Source organism: Diospyros lotus, chromosome 2 (genome assembly GCF_014633365.1).
Source record: "Diospyros lotus cultivar Yz01 chromosome 2, ASM1463336v1, whole genome shotgun sequence".
Taxonomy (NCBI): Eukaryota; Viridiplantae; Streptophyta; class Magnoliopsida; order Ericales; family Ebenaceae; genus Diospyros; species Diospyros lotus.
The window spans coordinates 47,422,077-47,448,594 of NC_068339.1; the positions used below are offsets into that span (position 1 = coordinate 47,422,077).

A 26,518-nucleotide genomic window follows, 5' to 3' on the forward strand; every position below is an offset into this window, starting at 1 on the left:
TTGTAAATAACCGACGCGTATATCTTTAGCAGAGGATAAGAACATGTAATTTTTACTAATCTCTGGTTGCATGGCGTTCCATAGCCATGACATGATCATGGAATCCTCTATATCCCAAGCATTAAACCCTGGATCAGATTTCTGTGGACTAGGCTTTGTCAAGTGACGAATTTGTCCCTTCCCCTTTAAGAATGTTTGAACCAACTATGCCCATTGTAAGTAGTTGCTTCCGTCTGGCTTGTATGATTGATGCACTCTTGGTAAATCGTTGGAAGAAAAACCTCCTATTGGAGCATCAACTCCATTATTCTCACCAGATGTCATGGCTGAAACTGACGTTATTTTTGATATTTCTAACACGATCAGAAAGGAAAAGTTCTAGCAATGAAGGCAAAGACAAGAAGGAATTTTGAGGCTTGAGCGACTCAAAGTATGGAAACAACTGGCCAGAAACAGTCAAGGAAGAAGAGCAAGGAATCGGCAATGAAGGCCGGGGAATGGACTAAAATATAGAAAGCAATGAAGGCCGGAAATCATAAGGCAATCGGAAGTGGCTCTGATACCATGAAGATTTTAAACAGAAAACTTGAATATTCATTATGTGCAGCCCTAGTTATAGAGTTGGAAAATACAGCTATAGAAAGTTGACAATAGGAAGGATTACAACACATTTAGGAAAGATTATGATACAATGGGATTAGAAAAGATTTCTAGTCTGTTTAAGAAACTAATCTAATCAAGATAAAATCTTAAATAAATCATTCCTTAAATAAAACATTCCAAAACAGGCTGCACTGCTGCCTCTTCTTCTTTCCTTTCCTTTCATGTCAACATTTTTTAGATGGGAAGGGGGAAATAACATGGCATAAGCATAGCTGAATAGATACTAAGCAACCACATGAAGGTGGGCCCACTGAACTTCTACTTCCAGGTAATTTCTAAGTGGAATGGAGCCCATGGCACCCGTATATAGATACATGAGTCCTTGCCATATTTATGCTATTTCTCTTGCCAGAGTTTGTTATGAAGGGAGTTAACCATGACTCTTAAGGTTATCTTGTCATCCCTATCTCTTGAAAATTATTTTTAAGTTATAATTTAGAATTTCTTCGAAATTTAGATTAAGCTTTTCAAATTTTTGCTTACAATAAATTTTATTTTTTAAGGAAAATTATGAAAAAGAAAGAGCCAGTTTAATTATTTTGTTTTGATATAATTGTAATGATCAATCCTAAGATTGCAATTGCATACATATTTTAATTTAAAATTATATTATTGTTGACTATTTGTTTTATCTGACAAATATTTCAAAGGGTTCTGATAATAAATTACGTAGAAATTAGTTTTGTATTTGATAATGACTTGTGTTTAATTAATTTGTTGTAAGCAACTTGTTTTTTACCAATTAATATGTTGAAAATTATTTAGAAATTAATTTTTATTTGACATTGCTTTGTTTGTGTAGTAACTTTATTGATATGTGTTACCTTAATTAGAAATTAACATATATAAGTTCCTTTTTTGTTTTTGTTTTTAACCTTTTGGGGCTATTCTAGTGACTAATATTGCAATTTTTGGTAGTTCACGTGTTTTGACTGATGGTTGCAAAATAAGTTAAATCAGTTAATTATTCTCTAATTGCACAGGGGAATCTATAACATGATCTACATGCAGGGTGATGGTGTGATTTTTGATACATGAGGAACATTTATTGTAGTGGTGATAAATCTCAAGGGCAGTCAGTTTAGTTTACCCTTTAATTCTTGTGGTTATTGAAGAACAATTTTTGATTCATTTTCCTGGTAATTTAATTGTTCATAATGGTCTCTGGATCATGGAATAATTTGGTTTTCCATTGATTTCAGGTTTTGATGTTCCCTGTTCTGTTGGATGATCAGTCCCTGGTCAATGAGTTTCACATATTTATTGAAGCTATTGATAATTCTCATGAACTTGCTTTGGAGGGACATCAACAGTATCCAGTAATTTGGCCATTTACTTGTTTCGTATTGATTGCCTCAGATTCCACTTTTTTTGTTCCCCAAGAAGATCATCCTCTCCTTTTTTCTTTTCTCAGGGGGTTTATGCTTTGCTTTTCCTTAAAAGTAGAAGAGTACGCTCTATTGGTTTGCGCCTAGCTGGAAACATGGGGAAGTTGAGGTACTGTTATGGTATTTAATTATGGCAACTGTGCTAGAAGGCCTTGACATTTTATTATTATGTTTTCCACCAGTGACGATGATCTTCTTTATTATTCTTGGTGGTGTTACTGATTGTAGGTTGGACTAATGGGGTTGGGGCCCATGAAAGGTCATAATACTGTTACAGCCCAACATGGGAGAAACTTTGTACCAATAGTATTGGTCTAAGGTTGACCCTGTCTGGGTTCAGCAGAAGTGATTAGTGCAGTCTCCTGTTCATTTGTCTTCAACCATGATTTGATCCCTCCTTTCGCCCTAATCCCCATCTTAGGAAAACTCCCTGAAGGATAGATCTCTTGGTAGAAGTCTTTGTTATTCCTGGTGAAATGTGGCAATAAGCATTGAGGCTTTTTATAGCAACATTCACATATATAAAAGTATTCATTTAAAGCTTAATGTAACTTCATTGTGGTTCATGGAAGATACGATTGAGATCTAGTATTATTGTGGTTTTGCGATTTATATCTAAAAATCATGTTTGAAATAATTTTAGAAACTTATTAATGTTACAGGTTAACCTTTTATGATTCACCTTTTGAATTATGAAAACAGGATTAGTTTTGCATTTTCAAACTGCTATATAGCACGTGGTTTTCTTTTGTGTGAAAGGGCAAAGTGCATCAACTAGTATTGGTTTCACTTAGTTTGAGTGTAAGTATTTTGGTATTTAATTTTTTAGACAATTGATGTTTTCATCCTTACTTTCATTATTAGCCACCTCTGATAAGAAACACTGCAGAATCACCTCACTTTAGAGTTCATAGCAATGTGTTTTTGGCCTCATGTTCAACCACTGGATAAAACCAACATTGAGAAAATTTCAACACTCTTTAACCTCCTGAATGGTGACCTCTTACTTTCTGTTGCCATTGAGCTCTTTACCACCTCAAGCTCATTACTTTTGAAGGATGTAATTCGAGCGTTTGGTCTCATTCCCGCAGAAGAACTTTCACAAATGGAATCTATTTTGCATCAATTTCAGAATACACTTTTCTTGACTTGGTTAGCTCCATCCTATCCAATTGCCCTGATTGTTTTCTACCCATGACTTCAAAGAGTGAATACAACTGTTCAGAGGACAAGGCGAATATGGTGATTTTTGGGGGCTTTTTTACTGCAGAAGGGGTAGTGCATATGTTTGTATTGCAAATACAAAATAGATGTGTTAAAGTTTTTTTAAGTTCATAAAACTTAGTGCTCTGCACTGAAGATGATTTATATATTACGTGTTTGCTTAACCTAAAAACCTCATGGAATTTTCTTCAGTTTTTACTGGTAGGTCTGATTCGTTAGGTTCATCTGATCTTTGAACCAGTACATTGTTTATCCTTGAGAGATGCAGGAAAGAATTATTCATCATTGAACACATGGACTAGTGGCAGTAATTATGGACTTGGGAATCCAGCTTTTATGAAATTTTGTTGCAAGTGTAAATTGGAGCAGCGCAGGAATCTTTTACTGCTGAACAAATGCTGAATATATTGTGACTAAAATGAAATTGTTTGCCTTTAAAAGCTTGTCTACTTGTTCATTAAGTGGAGGAATTTTATCACTGGGGTTAGTAAAGATTAGAGTTTCCAGCTATGTTATATGGACTCTATAAGCTTTGGCTCTTACATGTGTAGTTGAACATGTGCTCAACAAATATGTCTAAGTAGAAGAGTTATCTATGAAAGTATGCACAAAAAGCTCTACGCTATTCCCTAGCACTATTTTGCCTTAGTATTGATATTTATAAAATATGAAATTTAGGCACGTTCTTGTGCCATTGGATGTTGGGATTAGATCAATTTGACACGTAAAGAGATTCTTACATGCACCCATACCCAAATCTTTGTAACATAGGCTTCAATCTTGGCTTCTTGTTTTATATTTGTCTGTTATTTGCCCGCAGGAGAGCAATAGATTTGGAACCTTTGCAGCCTTTTCTGAAAAAATGCATTGGCTTTTTGGAGACAGAAGTTTTGCCATCAATTGTTGAGACCTCAAGGCCTAGGGTGCAGCTAGAGCGTACAACTCTATGGCTTGGGATCAAAGCATTGTAGGACACAGTGGTTTTAATTTGAATATAAAGATGATGTTAACAAACACCCCCCCCCCCACCCCCCCCCAGGGTGCTGATTGTTCTTTCTTGTGAATGTATTTGAAGGCTTGGGTTTTTAGAGCCTCCAGCATTTGAAGAAGGCATATTGGAACGCTATCCTGTTTTTCTTAGTATCGTACTCAACCATATCAGTGATGATTCAGTTGAATTTTCTTATGCAGTTAATTGCCTAAGACTACTCTTTGAAATGCTGGGTATATTTCTTTGCATTCTTTTTTTCTTTATCCTTTTATCATCTCCTCCTCTACTTCAGTTGATAAAATTTGAACTTCTGAACTTGTTCAAGGATGCAAACTTTGGTTAAGGGCTGCATTATCTCCAAGTGTAATGCGCAACACACTTTTGGGTCAGTGTTTTCATACTAGAAATGAGAAAAGCCATAAGGAAATTTTTGATCTTTTCCAGCCCTTTCTGCAGGTAGTTCTTTTGTTCCATTTTTTCTTTGTGATTTAATGTCCTCTAACAATATTTTTTCTTTTTCTTCTCAATCTCTTTTTGTAAGGGGTCACTACAGTTCAACTCATTTGTGAATGTTATTGATGTGTATAAGCCTACTTATTCAGTCTCTTGAAGCTTTGCAAGATGGTGAACATGAAAAGCAGCGAAGGCATTTTCTTTATTTTCTCCTACATCAAGTGACTGTTAGCAGTAATTTCAGCACTCTGATGAAAAAGAAGGCTTGTCAGGTTTTCATTGGATCCTACATATTCTCACAACACTACCATCTTGCAACCTGATCAACCTTTTGTTCTATTGCCTCATAATTTTCTTGTTCTCTTAACATTCGTGCTATTTACTGGAAGCTGGTATTTGCAGATAGCACTTCTCATCGTTCACCGAGGTTATAAGATGATTCCACCTAGCCCGCCATTTGAATGTGCACATATGTGGTATGAACTGATTTTGACTTGAATTTTCAACATATCTTTATAGCGAAAAATACTCTAATGCACTTGTGCCGTTCTAATGTGCGAACATTTTTCCTTTGATAGTGGGATTGGGAGAGGCATGAAAAAGGGTTTTATTTCTGTACCTTTTCTCTACATTTGGTTACTGATTGGTTTCTGAAATAATCAAGGGGCAAAAGGGATCTCTGGTTTAAAATGAAAAAAGAAAATCTGTGTATAGATGGATAAAGTTTGAATATGATAATTTTAGAGCAGTATATTTTATTTCTTCACTGTTCTACTGCTAATTTGCAAAAAAATGGACTTTAGCTGTTAGAGCAGTATATATGTCAGTGTTTCTTTGTTTTTCATCTTGAAGAAAATGAAGGAAATTTTTGCATACATAAAATTTTCAGGCCTTCTTTTATTATTTCCTGTACTGTTGCCCCAAAATTCCTGTACTAATAGTTAAAATTTTAAAGATCTGAATGTCAATATCTAACTTTAAAGGTGATTTTACTAGGCCATTAGATTTACAAACTTTTATGGCTTTTGAAAACTTGTTGGACAGGGGTCCTACTCTGGTGTCCTCTCTGAAGGATTCATCATTACACAGTTCTCTGAGACAACCTGCATTTGATCTTATTCAAACTATTATAGTCTCTGATGCTGCAGCTTTGATGACTTCAGTGCTGAACTGTCGGACATCTATAAGCATCGGCAAGAGCATGTCTTCTGAGTTATGTGATGAGAATGAGGATGAGGACGAGGACGAGGATCTTTTGTTTGTTAATGATGCTGAAGAGAAAGGTGGTAATTGTTGGAATGAGTTTACTTTGCAGGGTAAAGTCACCTCTCGAGAATTTGGGGAATGGATGTGCATACCTATGTTGTGGTTTGATGTATTAGTTGAAATGGATCCCTTAGTACTGCCTATATCATTTTCCAAGGCTGTTCTCTGGGCTTTATCTCGATTATCTCTGGTTGAACCTGAGAATAGCACAGAATTGTCAATTCCAGTTCGAAGTTGGTTATCAACCTGCGCCTCAGAAATCTTGTATCTAATAGGGTGGAAGGTTCCATCTGGTTTTGATGATGATGGAAGTAGAAAAGAGTCAACAAACTCAATTAAAGTCTCATCAATGTGTTTACCTTTAATAAAAACATTCAAGAGGTTTGTCTCATCTATTCTGATATACTGGTGGTGCCCTAAACTTCTTTAATATGATTACTCTGATAAAAATTTGATTTACTGGTACCTTGGATAGTAAGCTGAGAATACATAAAGTGTTGGTGACTTGAGACCTTTTTGCAGATTAACTGCCCATTTTGTTCTTATCATGGAGCATGGGGAGCTTCAGAAACAGTGGACCTGGGAGCCAAGGATGAGCGAAAGCTTGATTCTTACACTTGTGGATCCTAATGATGTAAACAAACACACACATATGCGTTGTAACAACTTTTTGAAGCATTTTAATCCTGGATTTTGCTTTTACAGTTCTGTTTTGTTGATTTTCAATTAAAATTTTAGCATTAGACATTTCTCCTCGATGCAGAATGCTAGGCAGGCTGGTAGACGTATCCTTGAACAAATTTCGAACACGCGTGGCCTTGCTTGTGGTTTGCAGTTTCTTTGCTCCTGCTCTTCTTCTCTTTCTGCTGTTCTTTTTGGTCTGAGACTTGCTTTGAAATTGGTATTACTTCTTTCTGGCATGACTTTAAAAAGTAATTACTTGTCTTCAATGTTTTGTTTTTGTATTTGCTGAAGATCTTAAAATTAAAATTCTGAAGTGGAAACATTGGTAATTGTGGGGATCTGACCTGTTTAAGCAATCCCCTCCTTCCTACCTGGTCCCCTCATGTTCTTTATATGCCCACTTTTCCTTAAGTTCAATTAAGGGTAGGTTTTTCCTTTTGCGCATGTATGTTGTTTTTTGTTTTGTGTATTTGTGTTTGTTTCTTCTGTGCGCGCATGTGCGTGTGATTGTGTACAACAAAAAGTGCCAATGTCACATTCCTAAGAGTTAGAATTGTCATTATAAAATTTTGTATGCTAATTAGGGGTATACAATTAGCAATCTGCATCTGTAGGTATATATATGTATGTGTGGCCTTAGCCTAACCATCATGAATGAGAATATTCTGAAACATTCTCTCTCATTTCTGTTACTCTCTCTCTCTCTCTCGCATCTTCTTTCAATCTGAAAATATTCAATTAAACCCTTGTCAATTCTAGAGAATTGACAATTGGTATTAGAGCGGAAGGCGATTCTGACCGGAGCTCTTTGGGGTGCTACCATTTTGACTGGAAGACAAACCCGACCCAGACCGATGAAGCTTCTTATGGAGCACAACTATGGTGCTGCAGTTTTGGTCGGAAGGTGTTGTGGTTTTGGTTGGAAGGGGCTATAGTTTGGTCGGAAGGCAAATGCGACCGTGCTACTGAAGCGAGTTAACGCTTGGATTGAAAGGTGTTGTGGTGCGGTGTGTTGCGGTTTTGGTCGAAAGGCAATTCCGACCTATGTTGGTGAAGCGACCAGGTGTCACTGAGAGCTGTCCACCTTGATCGGAAGGAGATTCTGACTGTTCGGGAGAGGTGACTGTTGAATTATAGGACTTGAGAGAGAGAGAAACCCTAGTTGGAGGGAATTTTTTCCCCTCATCAAACAAATAGATTGTACACCTATAAATACAGATACTAAATTGGTCATGACATAAGCCATGACATAAGATAAATCTCATACTCTCCCTCAAGCTGGAACATATATATCATATGTGCCAATCTTGTTACAAATGTAGTTTATCCAAGGGTGCGTTGCTGTGGAAGACGGTTGCGAGGAAGGACGTGATGACAACGATGACGATGGTAGATCGGTGATGCAGCGACGATGCGAGATTTGTGCGACACACAAGATTCGAAGAAGAGGCTGCGAGATCTGAGATCGGCCGATGATGGCGATGCTCCAATGTTGAAGGAAGATCGTCGATTGACCAAGGAGATGACACCGATGGAAAATAGGTGACCCAATGATGAAAAGAACGAGCTGACAACGGGGTCGGAGGGACAGATCAACGGCGAGGGGTTGCGAGCAGTTGACGAGATCTGAAACTAGATTTGAGATAGCAAACTAGATTTGAGACTAGAAAACCTAGATCTAAGGCCGACAGTTTGATAGATATCTACGAAAGTGAAGAAGAAGACTGGCTAAAAGTGGATCTTAGGGCGCCATCACAGGAGGAAATAGATTTGATGGCCAGATCTGAGGAATAATGGCTGGATCTTAAGATTGATGGTTGGATTTGAGGTTTGACAGACGGATTCGAGCGATAACGGCGTTGGCAGCTCGTAGATCTAGACGACGATAGTGGCGACTCGTAGATTAGGACTACAGTAGCTAGTTTAGGAAGGAGACGGTCTGTGTTTAATTGACAGTGATGGCAGATTGGTGGCTGATAGTGGCTATGGAGGAGCCAACAACAGAGACGCAACCAGAGAGTGACAAAGAGGTAGATCTGGTGAGACAAGGAGAAAGAGAAGCAGATCCGGCGAGAGCCAAACAACAAGGGAGATTGACAACCAGCCTCGAGAGACCGACCGACGACGGCAAGCGATGGCGGTTGATGAAGGCAGATCGACAGCGGAAACTGTCACGATGGATTAGACTTGAGATATCGGCGGTGGATATTGGCAGCGACGGCGACAACTACTTGGGCAAGTCAATGGTAGCTCACGATCGTCGATGGTGGAAGAGAAGGCAGTGACAGCAAGCAAGAGTCACAACGAGGGCTGAAAGAAGGTGACGACGGAGCTGGCAATGAATGTCGATGACGGTGGAGAAGCAACAACGACTGTGGTTGCAATTGGTGACCGAGGAAGAAGATGGCTGAAGATGTTCACGGTGGCTATGGAGGCTAAATCTCTCCCAGATCGGAGAAGAGGCCGTGAGATCTGACAGATCGGAGGCTGAGATTTGCCGATCGACGATGGCGATGGCGATCGGATAAGGGAGATCAAGCGGCAGCTGTAACTAGGGTTTGGTAAGTGTTGGCTTTGATACCATGTTGAATCAGAGAACTTGAGAGTGAAAAACCTTAGTTGGAGGGAATTTCATTCCCTCATCAAACAAATAGATTGTACACTTATATATACACATACTAAATGGGTCATGACATAAGATATGACATAAGATAAATCTCACAGTGACGATGGCAAAAGGAACAAGAATGAAGCACTTTGAAACACACCTGGACACTCTGGAGTAGGGTATTCGACAACACCAAGAGCAGCTCGATGATAAAATGGATCTGATGGACGTCGGCCTATGACAAACTCAAGGGGAGTTAGGTTGGACGAGAGCAGAAGGTGCTGTCACACGAGAGGAAGTTGCCAACCTCCAAGGGGACGTCCGGGGCCTTTAGGATGAAGTTGCTGGAATCAGACAGCAGCTGAGCATCGTTTTGAGCTTGTTCTCATGGCTGCCAAATGCTAGCCTTTTGGTGGACTTTCCTCCATGGTCGACCACGGCCCCCAATCTTGACTGGAGCAAGGGACATACCACCGGCCACCAACCTGATGGGCATGGATGAACGATTGGAAAATTTTCAGCGAGGACCCCCGGCGAACCTGAACCATGTGCCTATGTCAAAGTTGGAGATTCTGGCGTTTGAAGGAAGCAAGCCACGTTGGTGGGTCCGACACTATAAGCGCTTCTTCCACCATTATCAGGTGGAAGACGACTGAGGGTGAATCTGGTTGCCGCCTATTTGAATGATGTGGCTAACTCGTGGTTCCAAAGGTGGAGCAGCAGGAGGGTGGTGCTGGTTTGGGTGGAGTTTGTAGCAGCCTTTTGTGTTTGGTTTGGAGAGCGAACATGGCTGATGCAGTGGAAGACTTCCACAGTCAGATCGGATCGGTGGAGGAGTATCAAAACAGATTCGAGGAACTTAAATCGCTGCTCATTGTTTCTCGACCTACCTTAGATGAGCAGTACTTTGTGTCGAGCTTCATCAACAGATTAAGCTATGAGCTCTGATCCTTGGTTAAGATGTGGCAACTGACTACTATGGAACAAGCAGCCAAAAAGGCATAGCTACAGGAGTTGGCCTTTGAGGCAGCGGGTAAGAAACAAAGAAATGCAGCTAGAGGGTATGCAGGTGGCAGCCTGCAACATGGGGGAGAAGCTGTAATTAAATCCGGCCAACAGATAGGTCATAAAGGGAATTTGCTTCCAAAGAATTATCCTAACATAACTCCAGTGAAGTCCCTGACGATGGAACAGAAACGACAACTTGGGCTGTGCTTCCGTTGTGGGGAGAGGTATTCCCTCTGTCATCAATGTAGAAAATAGTTCCTACAAATGGAAGGCCAAGAAGAAGAGGAGGAAGAAGGAGCAGAAGAAGCCTATCAATTGGATGCTGTGGAGGATGGAGCTGTTGGGGAAGAAGGGGGTGAGATATCCTTACATGCCTTGGAGGGTTGCCCATCCGAGAAGATAATAAAGTGAAGGGTTCAGTGGGGAAGAGAAGAGTGACGATCCTTATTGATAGTGGAAGTACACACAACTTCCTAGATGAGGATACCGCCTTAAACTTATAGTGTCATGCAGGTGTCATGAACCTAGGGTTCATAACGGGGCTGGATTGGCAATCAGAAGAATCCGATTGAGTAGAACTAAGAATAGAAAGTTTAGAGGGATATTTGGACAGAAATGGGGGAAGGATGTAGAGAGAAATGAGGGAGAGAAGTAGAGAGAAAATGAGAGAGAATTAGATATTCATTTAATCAATTCAAGCATGCCTTCCATCCTCTCTAGCTGTGGCTTATATAGCCTCACAGCATTGCCCATGCACCCATGTGCAGTTACAACAATGACTATAACTGTCTATAGCCTAAACAATTAGCTATAACAGAAAGAAGAAAGGAAATTACAAAGTATTGTAATGTATGTAAGCTAAAAATTATTATATTTCCTGCTCTATCCTTGGGGATCCTCGGGGTCATCAATCTTCCTTTGGCGGTAACAGTTGCAAATGGCAACAAAATGGTAAGTCAATTTAAATGTCCAGCATTCAGGTGGGCGATACGAGGTTATGAATTCACTACAGATCTGCTAGTTTTGAAGTTAGGCGGCTACTATATTGTGCTAGGGGTGGATTGGATGAAAATGGTGAGCCCTTTGATTTTTGATTTCAATAAACTGGAAGTAACTTTCGGATGAGCATGTAAGAGGATCACGTTAATAGGGAGTTGGGAAGAGTGAGAATGCAAAATGGTGACGGGGCGAAGGATGCAGAAATTATTTCAGCATGGGGAAGCTGTCATTGCCTAGCTACATTCCCTATATGCCATGGAGTTGGGGATTGAGGAAGAAGATGCAGGAGGAAAGGCAGCAGCAGAAGGAGATTCAGGCCTGGAAACGGCTGCCTCATTACATCCACTCAACGAGGTACAACCTAGTGACCCTTTACATTCCTTGTTGATTAAGTGTGAGGATTTGTTTGCTGAACCTTCTAGCCTACCCCTGACCAGATTCCTTGACCGCTCTATCTATTTGAAACCCAACACGAAACCTATAAATGTTCAGGTCTATAGGTATTCTCCTTTTCAAAAGGCTGAGATGGAAAGACTGGTCAAAGAAATGCTGACCAAATCCATAATTCAGCCAAGTCAAAGTCCTTTTGTTTCCCCTGTTCTTCTAGTTAAGAAAAAAGATGGCTCTTGGGGGTTTTGTGTTGATTATCGCCAATTGAATTCCCTAACTATCAAGAACAAATTCCCAATACCAATAATGGAGGACCTCGTAGATGAGTTGGCTGGTGCCACTGTTTTCTCCTATCTTGACTTAAGATCAGGGTATCACCAAATCTGAATGAGTCTAACGGATTTTCCCAAGATTGCCTTTAGGACTCATCAAGGCCTATATGAGTTTTTAGTAATGCCATTTGGCCTAACTAATGCTCTTGTCACCTTCCAAACCTTAATGAACCACATTTTTAACCCCTATCTGAGAAAATTCATACTTGTCTTTTTTGATGACATTCTCATATATGGCCCATCTCTTGACCAACATTTGAGCCACTTAGAAACGTCTTTCAAAATCCTCAAATCTAATCAGCTATATGTAAAGTGGTCTAAGTGTACCTTTGCTGAGAGGAAGGTGGAGTATTTAGGCCACATAATTACCACTGAAGGAGTAAGTACAGACCCGAGTAAGATTGCTGTGATGGTGGAGTGGCTGAGGCCTAAAATGGTCAAAGACCTAAGAGGATTCCTGGGTTTAATGGGGTATTATAGGAGGTTCATCAAAGATTACAGAGTTATAAGAAAACCATTAATTGAATTGCTCAAAAAGAACAGTTTTGGATGGAATCCAAGGACAGAGGCAGCCTTCTACACCTTAAAGAATGCCATGACACATGCCCCTATACTAGCCCTACTGAATTTTACTAAACCCTTCATTTTGGAGATGGATGCATGCTAAACGGGGGTGGGTGCAGTGCTAGTACAAGAGGGAAGACCCTTGGCTTTTCTCTGCCAAGCCTTTGCCCCGAAGCATTTGGGATTGAGCATTTATGACAAGGAACTTATTGCAGCGTTAATGGCAGTGGACAAATGGAGATACTATTTGGAGGGAAACCGATTTGTGATAAAAACTGACCACATGAGCCTCAGATTCCTGTTGCAATAGAGGTTGCACATACAGTTGCGGAGAAATGAGTTACTAAGCTGCTGGGGCTGGACTATATCATAGAATACAGGAAATGGAAAGAAAATACCGTGGCAGATATACCATCAAGGAAGGAGGAACAAGGGAGTTACCAAGCTATTTCGGCTTTGGTGCCTGACTGGGTGAAGGTCACAACAAGTTATGAACAAACTGTATGGGCCAAGGATCTTGTGGCTCAACTGATAACTTAGTCCCCTAATCGGGATGGTTATACCTTGTCATCTAGGTTATTAAGGTACAAAAGGAGGCTGGTAATAGGAGAAGATGAACAGCTAAAAAGAAAGATCCTACAATCCTTGCACCACTCACCTATTGGGGGTCATTCGGGCTTAAATGTTACTTATCACAAGGTAAGACAACTGTTTTATTGGCCTGGGCAGAAAAGAGATATAACCAAGTATGTTTTGGAGTGTTCAGTTTGTCAGCGTTGCAAGCATGAGCAGGTGCCATATCTGGGCCTGTTTCAACCACTTGACGTTCTAGAGCAGGCGTGGTAGCAAATCTCTATAGATTTTGTGGAAGGTCTGCCTAAGTCAGAGGGGAAGAGTGTTGTGTTAGTGGTAGTCGACAAGCTAACTAAATTTGGCCATTTCATAAGCATGGCTCACCCCTATATAGCCCCCAAAGTAGCAAGGTTGCTATTGGATTCTGTGGTTAAGATACATGGGCTGCCCCTATCCATCATCTCAGACAGGGACAAAGTATTTACCAACAACTTTTGGAGAGAGTTGTTTAAACAATTGGGAGTTGGGTTGCACAAGTCAATGGCATACTGTCCCGAAACTAACGGACAAACAGAAAGGGTGAATCAATGCCTCGAGACTTACCTAAGATGCATTTGCTTTTCTAAGCCCAAGACTTGGAACAGGTGGCTGCCACTAGCCCAACAACAACAACAACATATCCAGCCTTTATCCCACTATGTGGGGTCGGCTATATGAATTCTAAACTTCCATGTATTTCTATCTTTTGTCATATCTTCATTGAGATCCATACACTTCATATCAAACTTTAATGTCTCCCTCAAAGTTTTCTTAGGTATGTCTCTACCTCTTTTTTTGATTAATTGTTCCATTTCATCAACTCTTCTCACAGGAGCGTCTCTTGGTCTCCTTCTCATATGACCAAATCATCTTAGTCTAGTCTCCCTCATCTTCTCCTCTATTGACACTACTCCTATCTTATTACGAATAATTTCATTTCTAATTTTATCTTTTCTTGTATGGCCGCACATCCATCTTAACATCCTCATCTCCGCTACACTCGTCTTTTGCTCATGTTGGTATTTGACTGCCCAACATTCTGAGCCGTACAACAAAACTGGTCTTATAGCTGTCCTATAGAATTTTTCTTTCAATTTTAATGGGATTTTACCATCACATAACACCCCCGATGCATTTCTCCATTTTAGCCAACCTGCCTTAATTCTATGTGTGACATCCTCGTGAATTTCTCCATCTTTTTGAATCACTGATCCCAAATATCGAAAATGGTCTTTTCTTTGTAAGATTTGGTCTTCCAATTTTATTATAACATTCTCCACTCTTGCATTCTTACTAAATTTACACATAGCCCAATGGTGGTATAATTCCAACTTCCACCAATCCTCAAAGAGATCCCTATTTGAGGCCCTCTTTGGATATAAGCCACCCTTAATTCCTTCTGTTATGCAATACTCCAGAATTGAAACAGCCGCGTACTAGTATTTACAGCAACGACAAGAAGTATTGAAGGTGATAAATAAGGAGTTGACAGTAGCACAAAACCGGATGAAACAGATGGCAGATAGGAGGAGGAGTGAGAGAACTTTCGAGGTGGGTGACATGGTTTATTTGAAGGTCAAACGGTTTCAGCAGCAGCTTTTTCTATGACTCCTACGTCAAAGTTGAGTCCCAAGTATTATGGGCCTTTTCCTATCTTGGCCAAGATCGGAAATGTAACATACAGGCTGCTGTTACTGGAAGGAGTGAGGATTCATCTTGTTTTTCATGTGTCACTGTTAAAAAAATCCACGGGGCCTACAGAATTAACCAGCTTGAACCTTCCCTACATGGAAGAGGATGCAGCAACAAGGGAGGAGCCACTTGCAGTGCTGGAAAAGAGAGTCATTCACCAGAATTCTATACCCCTCACCCAAGTTTTGGTGCAGTGGAGTCACCTGCACCCTGATCACACAACTTGGGGAATACCTACCCGACCTTCTCAAACAGTTCCCCCGAGTCGCCCAGCTTTTGTAATTTCTTGAGGACAAAAAATTCCTCAAGAAATGTTTTGAGGGGGAGAGTATTTATCACATTCCTAAGGGGTAGAATTGTCATTATAAACTTTTGTATGCTAATTAGGGATATAGGGTTCGCAGTTGTGCATCTGCAGCTATATGTATGTATTGCCTCAGCCTAACCATCATGAATGAGAATATTCTGAAACATTCTCTCTCCTTTCTGTTACACTCTCTCTCTCTCCCCCTCTTCTTCTCTTTCTCTCATCTTCTCTCAATCTGAAAATATTCAATTAAACCCTTGTCAATTCTGGAGAATTGACAGCCAACCCCTTAGATTGCCAAACTACAATGATAGTTTGGTCTTTTGGAGTGCCAGTTTTGTACGGGTATTGGGTTAGGCTGTCATACCCCTCTGGTATGACCAGCTGAGAACCCTAAGTCAAGACTTAAAGATCGTGAAGCCTAAAAATCCATCCAGGAGCAAAGGGATGAGCTTTTATATGCAGCGACGGAGTGGTCTCCTTTTGATTCTCAAAGGGGCAATCATTGGCATTACAATTGTTTCCTTAATTGCTAATTTGCTCTCTGCCTGAAAACATAACTGATTTTCAAGGAGTGAATGAATAAGATTTTATAAAATATAAGCAGTGACAGGGTGGTCCCCTTATGATTCTCAAAGGAGAAAATATTTGCTTCTTTCATTGAGTTTGTGGTCTAACTTATTGAGGTATTGACATTATGGCCACTGGGTTGCATATTGCTAATACATCTTTATTTACAATTTTTTTTTCCAGGTTCCAATGAATTTGGTCTTGCTGAACTTCCAGAGTTTACATCATTTCTTCTTTGTTATATTTAAACTACTGAAGGAAGGGGTTAAATCTACCCTCACTGTGACTGAAAACTCATCAGATGACCCAAGCACCTCAAAGTTCTCTTTGCGAGGTGGGTTTCTGTGGGAACCAGTCTTTCATTCTGTGCCGAATAATGTAGATGTACATTCTGCAAATGTTAACTTACCATCTTGGGAGAAGTTTGGGTTCTTACTAGCAGGAATCACGTGGCCTTTCATTCAGAAGTGCCTGGAAGAAGGGAAGACATTTGTTGATAGCAAAATTTCCCAGGTGCTTTTCAGTCTTAATCTAAAAAGAGTTAATTCCTCCCTTTTGCCCCTCTAATTTTTGGCTTATTGTTTTATGATTTTTGAAATTTCATTTTGTAGCAAGGATCAAAATTGTCATTTGTTAAATGGGTAAATTGTTTTCATTCAAATGGATAAGATGTTTTTGTTTCCTGTGAGACCTATATGAGTAGTCGTGGAATAATAAAATATTAATCATTCTATCGAAACAAATCTGTTATTTGTTTCCCTTGAAGCTGCTAAAAAAATTCCATTTCCCAAGAGACCTTAATAGCTCGAGGTGGAATAATCAAATGTTAGTCATGCTACCAGAACACATTGGACTATTGTAGAATACACCAGTTTATTGTGCAGTTATCATAATTGTAAGTAATAACTATATTTTATGAATACTATATTATGGTAAATAAGTTTTAAACATTATTTTGCTGGGATCTCGCACAATTCTTGGGAGAATTAACATCTCATCATATTACGTGAGAAATCAATGTTGATTTACTTGATATCCCAAACAACATACCTGGCCACCATTTAGATGGCAAGGGCAGGAACCTGTGGGTATCTCTTGGTTGGAGAAAATTGGCTACCGGGTTGCTTACCATTATGTTAAAGGAGACAGCTTATTCTGTTCCTTTGCGTGGCATTTGGTAGGAGGATTGGAACTTTGGAAGGTGGTAATATTGCCTAACATGGTTATACCATGTTTGGTATAACTTGTCAGGTGTGATTAATTAATCCCAAGGTTGTGTAATCCCACCTCCCCCAATTGGATAATTTAATCCCACTTTGGCAGGATTAAATTGCTTACCATTGTGGATGATTTTGCCCATCACATAAAAGGCCAAGACAATATCTTTCCTTCATAATATATATTACAGATATTATATATAATATGTAATATAGATTTATATACTGTTAGAAACTTCACAAGATATCTTGTCTACATTCTTGGACTTGATATGTTTGATTGATTCTGCTTTCTATAGTAGTGTGATACATCTTCTAGAAGATTATGTTTGATTTTTGGTTGTATCCTAAATTGTATATATTTCCAAATCTAGATTAGGAATCTGCCTAATCTAGATTTGGAAGCTGCCTATTGTGATAGACTATCTTGTATATATATTCATTAGAACCCTTCAAGGGGGAATAAATGGAATATCTTTTTAGCCATTTTTGACATGGTATCAGAGCCTTAGAATGTCGATCATTGGTCTTTGTGATTTTCGATTGTTGTGGCCTTCATTGATATTCAATCTTCTTACATAGCTGTCAACATCCCACACACCATGGCGGATTCAGCTGATTCCAGCAGTACAACAGAGGTCCAGTTTACTAGAAGTAATGGTGTAATCTCAAGAGGAGAGCTACAAAACTTTCAAGCGGCCTATAGGTTGAATGGAAGGAATTATTTGAAGTGGTCTCAATTGATCCGGACGTTTTTGAAGGGTAAAGGAAAGCTAAGTCACCTACTTGGAACCAGACCAAAGGAGAGTGATCCTATGTATGGGGCTTGGGATGAAGAGGATTCTTTAGTCATGTCTTCGCTTTGGAACTCCATGATATAAAAAATTAGTGACACAATCATGTTACTAAAGACTGCCAAGGAGATTTGGGACATTGTGAAACTTACCTACTCCAAAGTGCATGTTGTTGCCCAGATCTATGAGATTAGGACCAAAGTAGCAGCCACCAAACAAGGCTCCCGGTCCATCATTGAGTATGCAAAATCTATTGCAAACCCTATGACAGTAGTTAGACCACTACCAATGCATTTAGATGAAGTGTAGTAAAGATGTAGCCATACAAAAGGGGTTTGTTGAAAAAGAAAGAACTTATGACTTTCTTACAGGCCTAAACATGGAGTTTGATGCAGTGAGAGTACAAATCCTTGGCAAGGAGGATCTGCCCTCTCTAAATGAAGTGATCTCCATTGTGCGTGCAGAGGAAGTATGGAGAGGAGTAATGCTTGATGGTTCTTCTCCAAATAGTTCTGCCCTTGTAACCTTGAAAGATTCTAATTAGGGTAAGGGATTTAGAGAGGAAAAGAAAGTGCCAGATTCATACAGGATGACAAACAAAGACTCACTGTGGTGCACCTATTGCAAAAACCGTGGCACACCATAGAGAAGTGTTGGAAACTCCATGGCAAACCACCTAAAGGGGGACAACCAAAGGGCCAAGACAAGTCTTTGTAGCCAACGACCATCAGCAAACTGAAAGGAAAGTTCCAGATTAGATAAATGCAATGGAACTTAACAAGGAAGAGATTGAAAAGTTGAGGAGTTTGTTGGGATCCCTAAAAAAGAAAACTGAGACAGGTATTTGCTCTCTAGCCCTCACAGGTATTTCTTCTTCTTCTCTTACCTTTCATGCTTTAGACATATCTCATCCTAATACTTGGATTCTCGACTCTGGAGCTACAGACCACATGACATGTTCCTCACATCAATTCACCTCTTATACACCATGTTTAAGTTCTAGGAAAATAAGCTGGCCAAGGGGATGTTTTTATAGACAGACATGTCACCCTCAAGAATGTTCTTCATGTTCCTAAACTCTTTACTAACCTTGTCTCTATTCAAAAACTCACCTCAGATGCTATTTGTCGTGTCATTTTCTATCCAACTTTATATGAATTTCAGGAACAAGACATGAAGAAGATGATTGGGTGTGCTAGGGAAAGGGCTAGACTCTACTACCTTGAAGGACCAATTGAGCTGGCTAATAAGAGGGGAGTTTCCCCTGTATCATTCCTTGCTCAATCCATTAAAGATAAGTTGTGGCTTCATCACTTCTAGCTTGGTTATCCCTCTTTTATGGCCCTTAAAGTGTTGTTTCCTTCCTTATTCAAAAAGGTCTAGATGTTAGGGAATTCCACTATGATATGTGTGAATTTGCAAAACACAAGAGATTATCATTTTCTCTTTCTAATAAAAGAAGTAGTCTTCCATTTACACTAATTCATAGTGATGTATGGGGTCCTTATACTATTCCTAACATCTCAGGGGCACGCTGGTTCATTTCTTTTGTTGATAATTGCACTCGGGTGGTTTGGTTGTATTTACTAAAGGCTAAATTTGAAGTGGGCATTGTTTTTCCCATATTTTACAACATGATTAAAACACAGTTTGGGGTTGAAATAAAAAGGTTCAGGTCTGATAATGCTAAAGACTACTTCAATAAATCCTCATCTGTTTTCTTTTAACAGAGAGGAATAATCCACAAATCTTCTTGCATTCATACCCCTCAGCAAAATAGAGTGGCTAAGAGGAAGAATGGCCATCTCTTGGTTGTTGCTAGAGACCTTCTCTTTCACAATAATGTTCCCAAATATTATTGGGGAGAAGCAGCCTTAATAGCCACATTCTTCATTAACAAGCTACCCTCTAGAAACCTTGATTTCCAAAGTCTAATTCAGCTTCTCACCACAAGCTTTCCTGAATTTCATGCCTCTAGCTGTTTGACACCCAAAGTGTTCAATTGTCTCACTTTTGTTCATGTCCATACTCCTAATAGAGGCAAACTTGATCCTCGTGCCCTCAAGTGTGTTTATTGGGCATTCCTCCACTTAAAAAGTGTAGAAATAGAAGTATTTTGAATATAGAATATTTTTTGTATATCTTAGAAGCTATGTATATTTTGTGTATATTCTTCTTTCCTTTTTTGTTATTTTCCTTTTGTATTATTCTCTTCCTTTATAAAAAGAAAAGGGGAATTAACGTGTAATCTTAAGAAATAGAGAAATATATTTCTCAGCTTTGTTTAGATGGTATCAGAGCAGGAATTAGGGATTAAATCACAACCATTCACTGTGAAACCTTAATTTCTTCTATCCATCTGCTATACCTAAGATCTGTCGCCGCCCTTTCACTGGCCGCTTGTCATTGCTGCATCCTCAGGCTGCAGCTGCCCTTACATCGGCCGCCGCCTCTGAGATCTGGCCATCCCAACCGTTACCGCCTCTATATTCGTCATCGCTCTCCAGTGGGTTCCCAGCTCTGGAACAGCCGCGGCCTTCTAGCCTCTCGCGAGGGTCAGCCTTCTAGCCTCTTTGTCGTTCGTGCCGCTACATCAGTCGCCCCCATCCACTGTCGCGAAGGTCGCCCCTATCCGCGGTCGCAAAGGTCGGCTCTGCATCGCACACTAGAGCCGCTCCTATCCGTCGTCCTTGGTCGCGTTCGTGCTGCCCCAGTTCACGCATTAGATCCGCACGTCAGAGCCACCCCAGTTCGCGCATTAGAGCCGCCCTTGGTCGTTATTCTTCGTTGCTTCTGTCACCCAGATATGATCTGGTTTCTATTGTTGAGATTGGGCACCTGGGTACCTAGATCCAAGCGCCCAGATCTGTGGGTCACTGCTAGCGGGTCTAGATCCGGCTATTGCTCTGCCTTGCTTCTACTGCTTTGATTTTTTTTTTTTTTTTTAGCCACCATGATTGAATCTGCATCTTCAGTCACTCCGACCCAACAATCCCAGCCTTCTCAAGATCCATTTGGAGTTCCCCGAAACTCCCATGAAGCTGATGCAGGACCATTGAACAAAGAACAACTTGATCAACTTCTGCGACTACTAACGCCTAATCTGTCCCCTGGTACACCCAATTGTTCATTGGCCTATTCAGGTAGAAATTCCTTTGCCCTCTCTAGCTCTTTTCAATTTGTTCCATGGATCATTGATTCAGGAGCATCTGATCATATGACTGGTTTATCGCATCTATTCAACTCGTATATTCCTTATTCTGGTAGTGAAAAAATAAGAATAGCGATGGTAGTCTTTCACTTATTGTAGGTAAAGGTCTCATTAAACTCTCTGACAATATTGATCTTCAATCAGTACTCCATGTTCCTGAACATGCCTGCAATCTTCTATCTGTTAGTAAACTCTCCAAAAATTCTAACTGTCGTGTTATCTTTTTTGATTCCTATTGTATTTTTCAGCCCAGAACTCGGGGAAGACGATTGGCAGTGCTAGATAAATAAACAGGCTCTACTATTTGGATGGGAATGTCTTGCATAATAAAAAAGCTAACGGGTTGAGTAGTATTAGTTCTACTTCTGTTTCTAATCAAATAATGTAATGGCATCTTAGGCTAGGCCATCCTAGTTTTCCTTATTTGAAATATTTATTTCCTACATTGTTTAAAGGAGTGAATCCTTCTATGTTTCAATGCGAGAGTTGTCATTTATCCAAAGATCATCGCGTTAAATTTCTTCAAAAACCCTATTATCCTTCAAAACCATTCTATTTGATACATAGTGATGTTTGGGGCCCTTCTAAGGTCTCCACTTTGTCTGGCAAAAAGTGGTTTGTAACTTTTATTGATGATCATACTCGAGTTTGTTGGGTTTACTTACTTGCAAAGAAATCATATGTGCCTAGAACTTTCAAGGATTTTTTCCATCTGATTGAAGCTCAATTTAACACAAAAATCTGTATTCTTCAATCTGATAATGACATTGAATATTTTAATGAATCTTTGGGGGGTTTTTTTAAAGGAAAAAGGAATTTTACATTAATTCACTTGCTGTGAAACTCAACAAAATGGTATTGCTGAACGGAAAAATCAACACCTACTAGAGGTTGCCAGGGCTTTCATGTTTTCTATGAATGTCCCTAAATACCTCTGGAGTGATGCAATTTTAACCGCTTCCTATCTCATCAATCGTATGCCCACTCATGTCCTACAATTTCAAACTCCCTTACACTCTTTAAAACAACTGTTCCCTCTATGCTGTATATATTTTGAGTTACCCTTGAAAGTTTTTGGATACACTTGCTTTGTTTATGTTCCTCAAATATTTCGTTCCAAATTGCATTCCATAGCTGAAAAATGTGTCTTTTTGGGTTATGCACCAAATAAAAAAGGGTACAAATGCTTTAATCCTATCACCAAAAAACCTTAGATTAGTATGGATATGTCTTTCCTCGAAACTCAACCCTATTTTCCCAAAAATCATCTTCAGGGGGAGCATATTGAGAAAGAAGATCATTTTTTGCATTCTAGTGTTAAGGAGGATAATTCCTTAAAACTCTATGATCCTCGTCTTGCCATGATTGGTGCTCCTCTCCCCTCTGATAAACAACTCAAGGATATAAATATCCCAAACATTATGGAACAGGGCGTGTCTAGTTCATAGGTGCCTAGCGTGATAGGATTGGAACCAGTGGGAGAATTACCACAAACAGATCAGTATATTCCAAAACCAGAGCTTTAGTTTTATACGAGAAGGTGAACCTTGAAGAATACTATCAATCCGAATATTCCTCTAACTATTGAACAATTGACGTCTTCAAATGATGGGCCTTCTAATAGTACTTCTTCTTCTCATGGTAATTCTAAACTTACTCCTTCAGATTATTCTTCATTTGACTTGTCTAATCTTGATGTTCCTATTGCTACTAGGAAAGGAGTGAGATCTTGTACCAAACACCCAATTGCTAAGTACCTGTCATACCAAAAATTGTTTAATTATCATAAGGCCTTTTTTTCAAATATTTCTAACCTGCATGTCCCAAGAACAATTCAGGATGCCCTTGGTGACCTAGATTGGAAGTTAGCAGTCCAGTAGGAAATGAGTGCTCTTAGAAAGAATGGAACTTGGGAGATTGTGAGCAAACCAGAAGACAAAACAATGGTAGGTTGTAAGTGGGTATTTACTATAAAATGTAAGGCAGATGGGAGCATAGAAAGATACAAAGCAAGACTGGTTGCTAAGGGATTCATCTTAACATACGGCATCGACTATCAAGAAACATTTGCTCCAGTAGCTAAAATAAACTCCATTCGAGTTCTTCTCTCCCTTGCAGTGAATTTTAATTGGCCACTCCACCAATTTGATGTAAAGAATGCCTTCCTAAATGGTGATTTAGAAGAAGTATTTATGGATCTTCCACTAAGATTTGAGAAGAGGCTCGGTACAAACAAGGTATGTCGTTTAAAAAAAATCATTATATGGTCTAAAACAGTTTCCGAGAGCATGGTTTGAAAGATTTGGAAAGGCGGTGAAAAGATATGGTTACATTCAGAGCCAAACAGATCACACACTGTTCTTCAAGCATGCTAGTGACGGTAAGAAAGCAATCTTAATTGTCTATGTGGATGATATAATAATGACTGGTGATGACAAGGGAGAGATTGAAGAGCTTAAGAGGAGATTAGCTCATGAGTTCGAGATTAAGGACTTTGGTCCTCTAAAGTACTTTCTTGGGATGGAATTTGCAAGATCTGAAGAAGGGATCTTTGTCAACCAATGTAAGTATATTCTGGATTTACTCAATGAAACAGGAATGCTTGGGTGTAAGGTTGTTGAAACTTCCATTGAACCCAACTTAAAACTTCAACCTGCTGAGGCCAAGAACGTGGTAGAAAGGGAGAAATATCAAAGGCTTGTGGGTAGACTCATCTATCTATCCCATACTCGACCAGACATAACCTTTGCTGTAAGTGTTGTAAGTCAATTTATGCACTCACCTGGTTCACAACATTTTGAAGCTACCTACAAAATTCTGCGGTACCTAAAGGGAACCCCTGGGGAAGGTCTAATTTTTTTAGAAAACATGGACATCTTCATATAGAGGCTTATACAGATGTAAATTGGGCAGGCAATATAACTTACAGAAAATCTACATCAGGGTACTGCACCTTTGTGGGAGGTAATCTTGTTAGAGGAGTAAGAAACAAAATGTGGTGGCTAGAAGCAGTGCTGAAGTCGAATTTCGTGCAGTTGCCCATGGCATTTGTGAGGTCATGTGGATAAAGAGGCTTCTATCAGATTTGAGGGTCTCCACTCCACTTCCCTACCAGCCAAAGTTTATTGTCATAATAAAGATGCAATCTCTATTGCTCATAATCTAGTTCTCCATGACAGGACGAAGCATGTAGAGGTGGATAAACACTTTATTAAGGAAAAAATTGATAATGAAATAATTTGTATGTCCCGCATTCCAACAGTTGACCAAGTGGCTGATATTCTTACAAAAGGATTACACAAAACTCAGTTTGAGAAACTTGTGAGCAAGTTTGCCATGGAAGATATCTTCAAGCCAGCTTGAGAGGGAGTGTAGAAATAGAAGTATTTTAAATATAGAATATTCTTTGTATATCTTAGAAGCTATGTATATTCTGTGTATATTCTTCTTTCCTTTTTTATTATTTTCTTTTTGTATTATTCTCTTCCTTTATAAAGAGAAAAGGGGAATTAACGTGTAATCTTAAGAAATAGAGAAGTATATTTCTCAGCTTTGTTTAGAAAAAGGTGATAAGTGTTATCATCCTCTTACCAAGAATTTTTTTATTTTAGTTGATGTTACCTTTGTTGAGGATAATCCTTACTTTGCTCAGACTTATGCTCAGGGGTAGACTATATAGTACAAGAGGATACGGATTTGTTCCTCCTTGACCTACCCTCTTCCTCTCCCTCTCTCCCTTCTGCCACCTCAAAGGATTCATCTAGTATGATACAAGGGAAGCCTCAACAACTTACTTCCTTTCCACTGCAGGTCTACTCATGGAGAAAAGCATTAGTTCCTACACTTGCGTAGGTTACAACATCTAATTCAAGTCCTGCTACTCATGTTTCTCCTTTTATTGACATTTCTCTAGGTACTACTCTTACTAAACCTGAAACATCATCTATGATGATCTTGACGTTCCTATTACCCTTAGAAAGGGAATGAGGACTTGTACCAAACATCCCCTATATTTATTCTTGACCTATTCAAAACTGTCTCCTAAACACAAAGTGATTCTCACTAGCCTGAATACAATTCCTATTCCCAAACCTTTTCTGAAGCAACAGGTAATGAGAATTGGAAGAATGCAATGGAGGTAGAGATGGCAACCCTGGAGAAGAATCAAAACCTGGGAATTGGTCAATTTGCCTGAAGGGAAACATCCTGTAGGATGTAAGTGATTATTACTATAAAGTACAGGTTAGATGGATCCTTAGATAGGTACAAAGCAAGGTTGGTGGTTAAAGGATATACATAGATTTATGGGATAGATTATCTAGATACTTTTGCTCTAGTTACAAAACTAAATACAGTAAGGGTGCTATTGTCCTTAGCTACTAATTTAGGTTGGCCATTGCAACAGTTTGATGTAAAAAATGTTTTCTTGCATGGTGACCTAGAGGAGGATTTACATGGAGTTGCCACCAGGTTTTGGGCCAACGACTAAGGAAAAAGTGGTGTGCAGATTAAAGAAGGCTCTGTATGGATTGAAACAATCACCAAGAGCCTGGTTTGGCCACTTTACCAAGGTTATGTTTGGCATGGGATGCAAACAAAGCCAAGGAGATCATACTTTGTTTATACATCACTCAACTACAGGGGAGTGACATCATTATTGGTATATGTGGATGACATTATTGTCACCGATGATGATATAGAGGGCATGAAAACATTGAGAGAATGTCTGGTCAGAGAGTTTGAAATCAAAAAGCTGGGTAGATTAAAGTATTTATTGGTAATAGAAGTGGCTCATTCTAAAGAGGAGATTTTTATCTCATAACAGAAATACATTCTTGATCTACTAATAGAAACAGGAATGCTAGGATACAAGGTTGTTGACACCCCCAATTGAGCCCAATCACCGGTTAGGAGAGGTCCTAGAAGATGATGTGGTAGACAAGGGGTCCTATCAAAGATTAGTATGGAGGCTGATTTACCTAACACACACTCTGCCGGACATGGTTTATGCAGTAAGTGTGGTCAGTCAATTCATACACAATCCAAATGAGACTCACCTAAAAGCAATATATAAGATTTTGCATTACTTAAAGGGGACCCCCGGAAAAGGTATCCTATTGAAAAAGGGAGAAACCATGTCTCTTGAAGCATATATAGATGTTGATTATGTAGGGTCCATGGTGGATAGAAGGTCTACATTCGGATATTATACATATCTAGGGTGGAATCTTGTGACTTGGAGAAGTAAGAAGCAAAATGTTGTGGCTCAGTCAAGTGCCGAAGCAGAGTTTAGGTCAATGGCCCTGGGGATCTGTGAATTACTGTGGCTTAAGATACTATTAGATGACCTCAAGATCAAGTGGACAACCCCTATGAGACTCTACTGTGACGAATAAATCAGCTATAAGCATTGCCCACAATCTAATTTAACATGACCGAACAAAACATATTGAAGTCGATAGGCATTTTATTAAAGAGAAAATGGATGGTGGATTGGTTTGCACCCCATTTGTATCTTCAAGTGATCAATTGACAGATATCTTGA

General features: G+C 39.4%; 1 protein-coding gene across 2 annotated transcripts in view; it reads left to right on the plus strand.

Annotated features, from left to right (window-relative positions):
• Nucleotides 1–26,518, plus strand: part of LOC127794403 (uncharacterized) — a 70,840-nt gene that overhangs the window by 19,787 nt on the left and 24,535 nt on the right. The window contains exons 3-13 of one of the 2 annotated variants that reach the window (XM_052325445.1): nt 1,866–1,982; nt 2,078–2,160; nt 4,096–4,242; nt 4,351–4,499; nt 4,592–4,722; nt 4,869–4,991; nt 5,122–5,195; nt 5,764–6,366; nt 6,508–6,619; nt 6,749–6,886; nt 15,935–16,264. In XM_052325445.1, the coding sequence (XP_052181405.1) occupies nt 1,866–1,982; nt 2,078–2,160; nt 4,096–4,242; nt 4,351–4,499; nt 4,592–4,722; nt 4,869–4,991; nt 5,122–5,195; nt 5,764–6,366; nt 6,508–6,619; nt 6,749–6,886; nt 15,935–16,264 (2,007 nt within the window). The remainder of the gene's footprint in view (nt 1–1,865; nt 1,983–2,077; nt 2,161–4,095; nt 4,243–4,350; nt 4,500–4,591; nt 4,723–4,868; nt 4,992–5,121; nt 5,196–5,763; nt 6,367–6,507; nt 6,620–6,748; nt 6,887–15,934; nt 16,265–26,518) is intronic. The other variant, XM_052325446.1, reaches the window with a different exon arrangement.